The 7605-nt window shown below is 42.5% G+C and overlaps 1 protein-coding gene across 1 annotated transcript in view; it reads left to right on the plus strand.

The window, feature by feature from the left end:
• NCAPG (non-SMC condensin I complex subunit G) overlaps positions 1-7605 on the plus strand; it is a 38409-nt gene that overhangs the window by 18169 nt on the left and 12635 nt on the right. Inside the window, 7 exon segments of the mRNA XM_006038300.3 lie at positions 1420-1543; positions 3821-3910; positions 4273-4452; positions 5007-5117; positions 6124-6243; positions 6597-6836; positions 7189-7370. Of these exon segments, the coding sequence (XP_006038362.1) occupies positions 1420-1543; positions 3821-3910; positions 4273-4452; positions 5007-5117; positions 6124-6243; positions 6597-6836; positions 7189-7370 (1047 nt within the window).

A 7605-nucleotide genomic window follows, 5' to 3' on the forward strand; every position in this document is an offset into this window, starting at 1 on the left:
ATTTCGGGTGGAGGACCGCTTACTGAGTTTTGGCAAGCTGTCAAGGACTGCGTGGGTAGCCTGCCCTTTGACAGGTGCCCCACCCTCTCGGTGCCATCTTGTGACCAGAAGTCCCACCCTTGCCCCTGGAAGTACTTCTTTCAGCAAGGGGTTTTGCAGTCTCAGAACCAGAAAAATACCAAATTATATTCTAAAAAGTGATCATCTACAACATTCATTAATTTGATTTTAAAAATGTTTTTGTCCTGATTTACATGCGTTTGTGTAGTGTATGCAGAGGTGACTGCACAATAGCTTAAAATGAAGTCTTATTCTTGTATATTGTGGGGGGTGGGTATAGGTTTGTGGGGGCTGTGGGTGTATGTGGGGAGAGTGGCTAGGGTTTGTGTATGGCAGTAGGAGGGGAGGCGTAGATGCATGTGTATGGAGGGGTGTGCGTGTGGGACTCGCCCTATGAACACACACCCACCCACACACTGCCCCTGTGCCTGCCGACATGCCCGTGAACACACATACATACCCCTACCAGCGCGGTCCCATGCTCTGTGGTCTGGGGATGCAGCAGGAAGCCACAGCCACATGGTACTGGAGCAGGGCGGGGGCAGGAAATTGGGGAACTGGCTGGGGGTGGGTGGGGCTGGGCTGCTGAAGCCTGCAATCCTGCTGAGAGCTCCCTCTGGTTCCTACTGCCCCTGGCTCCAGCCAGCTTTGACAGGGAGCCAGGGCAAATAGATATTAATTTACTAAATGTTTTAGGGGCTCTAATCCATACTGTTTTTATCGCATTTGTCTTCTTTTAGATCAGTGTTGTCCAACTACTTAGTACCTGCTCAGTTTGGGTCGTGGGTCCTTGGGCTACACCCCCTACCACACATGCCAGCTATAATGCAAATGTGGGCAACCATTGCACTGCACAGGCAGATAGCTCCCACCTCTGCTCCCTTGCTGGACCCTGCTGTGGACTTCCCTAGTGTTTTGAGCTATGCTACCACACCCTTTGGCATGGGAGCAGGAAGTGAAAGTTAAGGAAAGGAGGGGGGAGCCTAGAGACCCTGGCTAGAACAGCAGCCAGAGCAATAGGAGGAGTGGCAGCTGGATAGGAGTCTGGGGGCTGCACACTAACCCATTGCAGGTCTCATATGGCCTGCGATCTGCCAGTTGGGCGGCCCTGATTTTAGATCATTATCCCACTTATATAGAAAATTCAGTGTTAACTGGTAAAACAAGGCCACTAAACACTATTGATTAAGGGAAAAATGATTCACTAGCATAGTGAAGAACATTCTAGTATTCTAGTAATAAATATTCTTTAGGATACAGAAAATAGATTTAATATTAGCTATGAAATTTGAGAAAGGAAGCTGTAATTTTAAAAACAGTATATCTTTTTTGTTTTTGTTTTTGTTTTTTTAATTGCAGGAAACGTCTGTTGGCCGTTTTGCAGGAGATACTTATTCTACCTACCACTTCATTGTCTCTCATATCTTCACTTGCGGAAATATTGCTCAGTATTATTAAAGATGATGACAAAAGAATTGAGACTGTAAGTAACTTTAGCTGTTGTCTAGGTCCTATAACAACTTGCCTTCACAAAGTATTATAGTGGAAGTAGCAGAAATCAACTATATTTGTCAGCATTTAGATTCTTATTTCCTTTTCCAGGCTAGCCTAAGTTATCATTCACCTTAGTAGATGTGCACATCTATTCTATATGTAAATTAGCTGACACTTGCGCAGCTTATGGTATGTGCCTTTTGACTGGCCATGTACTAGCGTGTTCAACACCAATATCACCTTAAATTTAGTGTGCTCTTGATTTTTCCAGTTTGTAGAGGTCTTTTAACATGCCAGATCTCAATCCAGTTTTTTTCAGAACATTCTAAAGCACTACTTTAAAGATGATTCAAACCCATATTTGCATACTTTTTCCCCCTTCCATTTATTTTACCCCCTCCATACTTTTTGGAAAGAAGTCACTAGAGGTGCACCGATACGTCAGCCTGATATCGGATCGGTACCGATATGAAGAAAATTGTCCATATCAGATATTGGCCCTATGGGGCTGATGCTTTGGCTGATAAATGCCCATGCTGTGCGAAGCCGCGGCACAGCACAGAGCAGAGCTGGCAGTGTGGAGAGCTGCTAAGTCGGAAGCGGAGTGGGGAGGGAAGGGAGGTAGGGGTGCAGATCAACACCTCCCATGGTGAGGGAGTTGGCAGGGACAGGTGCTGCCCAGCTGGGGTGGGAAGGGGGCGTGGCTCGTGGGGTAGGGGCAGCTCCTGCTGCTGCTTGCATGGTGAGATGGGCTGGGTGGGGGGGCAGGCTGGATCTGCATGGTGCGGGGCAGGCTGCAGCTGAGGGGTGGAGGCAACACTGTGAGTGGCTCTTCTCTCTAGGGGCCAGGCTTGGAGCAGGCTCTGGCAGCGCTAGGAGGCGGCTACAGCCACCCCAGATTTCACCACAGCTCCGCTCCCAGCCCCACGGCACCATCCGATGCAGCCACGTCTTTTCCTGACACTTGGGTGGAGGCAGGGTGTTCAGCCAGGGCTATGCTGGACGGGTGGTGATGGTATGGGGCTGGGAGCGGACCTGTGGCAAAATTTGGGGGGGCTGCAGCCTCCTTCCAGTGTTGCCGGAGCCTGCTCTAAGCCCAGCCCCTGGCGAGAAGAGCCATGCACCAGCTCCACCCCACAGCTGCAGCCTGCTCCGTGCCATGCAGATCCAGGGTAACGCATCCCCCCCAACCCTGCCCCTTCCCTCACTGTGGGGGGCATTGATCTGCCCCTTCCCATCCCTCCCCTCCCGTCCCCTCTCCACTTCCACCACACCGGACTTGCCACCTGGAGGCAGCTGTATCGGATATTGGATCAGTATTGGATATGCCGCCTTAAATATTGGCTATTGGTATTGGCGCCGAAAATCTCTATGTTGCACCCCTAGAAGTCATGAATGAGTAACTGAAAAAGGACTATGCCTGGAGCACTCTGGCTATCTTAGCTCTAATGACCATATTGCTCTAACTATAATATACTACGTTAATCTGCATTCTATGGACATTAGGAAATTTCACACCTCTTGCTGGTGGGGCAGTGTTTTCAAAAAGCACTATTGAGCAGAGGAATTACTTTTAATGTAAGAAGACCAAGTATATATCTTATTTTGTTGTATATCATGCTCCATGTATAAGATGCACACCTTGTTTTTTGGAATGTTGACCAAATCAAAAAAATGTCCTTGACAATACCAGTAAGTAGAGTATTTTCATAAGAAAATTACAGAAATATACAGGAGGAGGGGAACAGAACCCTGTAATGCTGGTTCTGTTTTAACCCCGTAGCTGTGGGACATTGTACCTGCCTTGCTCAAGAAGTGAGGTTGGGCAATTTGGCTTTTGTAGGATCAGGTCTTTAGCTGCTGTCACTGTTTGAGCTAAAGTGTCCGGCCTCATTTCTTGAACTTGGTGGACAGCCAGTTGTACCTACCATTTTAGCCCACCTGGCTCAGAGGGGATCTGGCCAGTTTCACTCCAACTGAAGTGGTCCTTCAGCTGACCCTGCTGATTGACCTGAACAGCCTGGCCCCAGTTTTTAAGCTGCGTGGCCCCTTAGTTGCTCTGGCATGCACTGTTGTCTGCCTACTTGTATTAAAGAGCTGGTACATTTGACTTCTGGAAGATTGGACCCTTTGCTCCCCACATTTCCTTAAGACATGCACCACAGTTTCCAACAACTATTTTTTTTAAGTGTTTGTTGTATATGAGTAAAATGTATGTTTCCTCATTTCTTAAATGCAGACTAATAATTTTTGCCTCTAATATTAGGTTGCAGAAATTATCTCAGAAGTACGTGAACCAATTGTTACGTTTGATAAGCCTATAGATGCAACTGAAATAAGAAAGCAAAAGCTTAAGGTAAATAAGTTTTAGATCATATGAAATCAGTGGACATAACTTCTACTGAAAGATCCTTTTATTTTATAATAAATATTTTTATAAAATATTTAAAAGATGAGTATATGGACTAGTCTATGCAGGGATGATGCATAGGGGTGCACTGCACCCATGGGTGGTGCTTGCCACCCTGCCTCCGCTACATACAGTGCCTGCAGTGTCTGTGGGGGCTCCCGCCGCCACCAGTGCAGCTGTGCCCCTCCAGCTGCCAGGGGCACACGCTGTTCATGAGTTTGTGTACAAATATTTTGAACATAAGTTTGCAGCTTGTAAAGATTAGTTGCAATACTGTCACTTTATATTTTCTTGGTATTCCATTTTAGCTGGCTGAAATAAAAGTGAAACTTTTTGAAACGAAAGTAGCTTTGGAGGAGTGCATTGATCTTCAGGATTTTAATCGTGCATCGGTATTAAAAGAGAAAATAACTGAGCTGGAACATATCAAAAATGATCTGATAAAAGAAGCAGAGCAGCCTGAAATAGAAGAAATGCGTGTGGAAAAGGTTCTCTTCTTTTTATTAATCTCTTCCATCCTTCCCCAGACTCCCCATCCCCATACCAGCACTTGCATGGTATATTTTGAGACAGGTAACTACAAACCAGTGAATAAAAATATTATCAAAGTGCTGAACAGGCCTGTGACTTCCTTATGTGTGTATTTAAAGCTGCAAGCCAGCATTTCATTGGCTTCAGTTTCACTGTGGCACTTAAATTTGAAAGTTGAATTGTTGTGCACATTAGTAAAATGCATTATAATTTAACTGCTGATTTTTTTTTTTAAATATATTTTTTTCTTGCACAGTTCATGTACTTGAGTAAGGTTATAATGAAACCTTTGTATATTGGGTTTTTATCTTTAATGCTCTTAGTCATAAATGAAAAAGTGAATTTCAGATTCAGCAAACAGTAATCTATTTTCACTTGGATGCCAATAGGTAGACGCTGAGTAGCACTCCTGAGAGAGTGTGTAGTATAAGGATAGCATTTCACTTGAATAGAAAAAAAAATATTTATTTGTCTTTCTTTCCAAACAACAAACTTCTTGTTTGTCCTTAAGAATGATCCTGAAACACTACTGAAGTGTTTGATGATTTGTTATGAACTTCTCAAGCAGATGTCATTTGTGAAAGGAATAGGTTCAACCACGAATGGAATCGTTGAATCTCTGGTATGTAACGATAAATCCTACAACTTTACAGATATATAAATTGAAATTTATTTGTTCTAGTTTCACTTAATTTTGTCTTAAGTATCACACGTAGAAAAATTAGTCTTGTAATGCTTGCATCTCCAAACTGTTGTGATAACCATGAGCATACAAAAAAGGCATTTATCTTTAGCAGGATTTGTACCTTTGCATATGTATAAATATGTATTCATTTATAATTTTTAACTTCAATTTTTAAAGTACTCTTGGTACCAATGCAGTGGTTTTGTCCTGCTCTTGGTAGGGTCGCACTCATTGCCCTAGATGGGCAGCCCCTGCCCCACTCCCTCCCTCTCTCCCTCAAAATGGGGGCCTCAGTCTGCCTGCCCGACTTACCAGCTAGACACTGCTCTCTATGCTACTGGGCTGCATTCCTGGCTGTGTGCATGCTGCGGCTGCACACATGCACGCAGATCTAATATGTGATTAATGCCTATTGGACTCAGCTGTTAATAGGCAGTTTCCCACTCTTTTCTGCAATGATATATGTCAGTGTCTTTGGTGTGTGTGAGAAGTAAAAGCTACCTACTTAAATAATGTAGGCCCCAAAAGCAAATCATCAGACAACATGCACTCAGTTTTGTCTTGCTAGTGCATAAATGCAAGTGAATGTGGTATATGCGATAGAAGGTGGTGTGTAGGTTTCCTCTTGAGCACCCAAATACCACCCTACTCCACCTAGGAAAAGCCATTAATGGAAGTGATGCATGGGTCTTCTATTTTGTTACTGCATTTTTTGTGATTTAGTCTTCTACAGAAGTTGATGCCTTAAGTATTTTTTCAGAGACACGAGCAAGTGATATAGGCACCTAACAGGTAGAATAGAATCTGGCTCTTTGTCAAAAGTGCGTTTGTATACTTCATTTTATATATCTTTTTAACATGCATCTTCCAAGTATTTGTTTGCAAATGTTTAGGACAAAATACTACGTGTTAATTTTAATGCCAAAGCTATTGTTGTTGTTAGATACTGCCTGGAATAACTAATGTCCATCCAGCTGTAAGAAATATGGCTGTTCTGTGTTTGGGTTGTTGCGCATTGCAGGACAAGGACTTTGCCCATCAACACCTTGCATTACTTCTACAGGTAAAAAACTTTCTTGGGCCAAGAAATGGGTTGCGACTGCATAAACGAGTACTGACCAACAGGGCTGATTGTATAATGGGAACTGAATGGGTCAGCTGATATAGTTCCTTCTTTTAGATATTACTAGGAGTTGAAATTTAGATTGGGGTGGTTGGTTTTTTTTGGTGCTATTATGAAGTTGCAGTTCTTCAATTTTTGTATATATTTGTATGACTAAATCCCTAAAACTCAGTTAAGTAAAGCTTGGGTCAGTTTTGCTTTATTAAAAGAAACTTGAATACCTCTGCAGTTGAGTATTCTTCCATCTTTCTCTCTCTCTCTCTTCTCCCCCCCGCCCTCCCCCAACAATCCAGGTTTTACAAATTGATGATATCACGGTAAAGCTAAGTGCTTTGAAAGCAGTGTTTGACCAGTTGATGTTGTTTGGAATAGAACCATTCAAAGTGAAAAAAACTAGTGATCCTGAAAGTGAAGATGCAGAGATCAGAAGTAGAGATTGTGAGGAAGAAGAAAATAAATGTAAAGAGGCTGAAGAAGAGACAGACACAGTTCACAATCTTCTACAACTGCTTTCCAGTTTCTTAGACAGTGAGGTAAAATATTGTATGAAATAAGATCAGACTATTCTATAGTTTCTGTAATCTTTAATTTTATTTTTGTAGGGAGATAAATTCATTATATGAAAACTCTAGAATTCTGTTAATATGGATTTGTATATTCAATGTACTTGGAGTTACTTCATTGTTATGACCTTTTGTCTGGGGGTACTATTATAATGTTTCATTGAGGGTAATGATTGGAATCTTAAGCTGCACTAAATTTTGCAGGCATGATGCCAGGATGCATTCACATGCAGTTTGTTTTAAGATTTGGGCCTTACTTGCCCATGTATGTCAGTCAAAATACTACATTTTTGTATATGACAGTATTTTTTGCACTTTTAAGTTTTCAGAACTCAGGACAGAAGCTGCAGAAGGCCTAGTCAAACTGATGTTCTCTGGGAGATTAATTGGTGCCAGACTTCTTTCTCGCCTTGTCTTGTTGTGGTATAATCCAGTGACAGAAGATGATACTCGACTTAGACATTGTCTGGGAGTTTTCTTCCCTCTGTTTGCATATGCAAATAGGTATACATTTTTCTGTTACTCCATGTTGGAAGTATATGTTGCCTTTCTCTTCTCTGGCAGTTTTAGCAGAGTTTGTTCTTATTCTTTGCATATGTTGTATATGGGACATGGAGATTAAGAATAAGAATAAAATCCAGAATAAAAATCGTTTTATTTAATGGAGGATACGAATTGAATAAGTCTACCTTCTTTATTCCCCTTTACTTCTGTTCCTCCTCTCTTTCCCCCCACCCCC

Source organism: Alligator sinensis, unplaced genomic scaffold (assembly GCF_000455745.1).
Source record: "Alligator sinensis unplaced genomic scaffold, ASM45574v1 scaffold1498_1, whole genome shotgun sequence".
In the NCBI taxonomy this organism is placed as follows: Eukaryota; Metazoa; Chordata; order Crocodylia; family Alligatoridae; genus Alligator; species Alligator sinensis.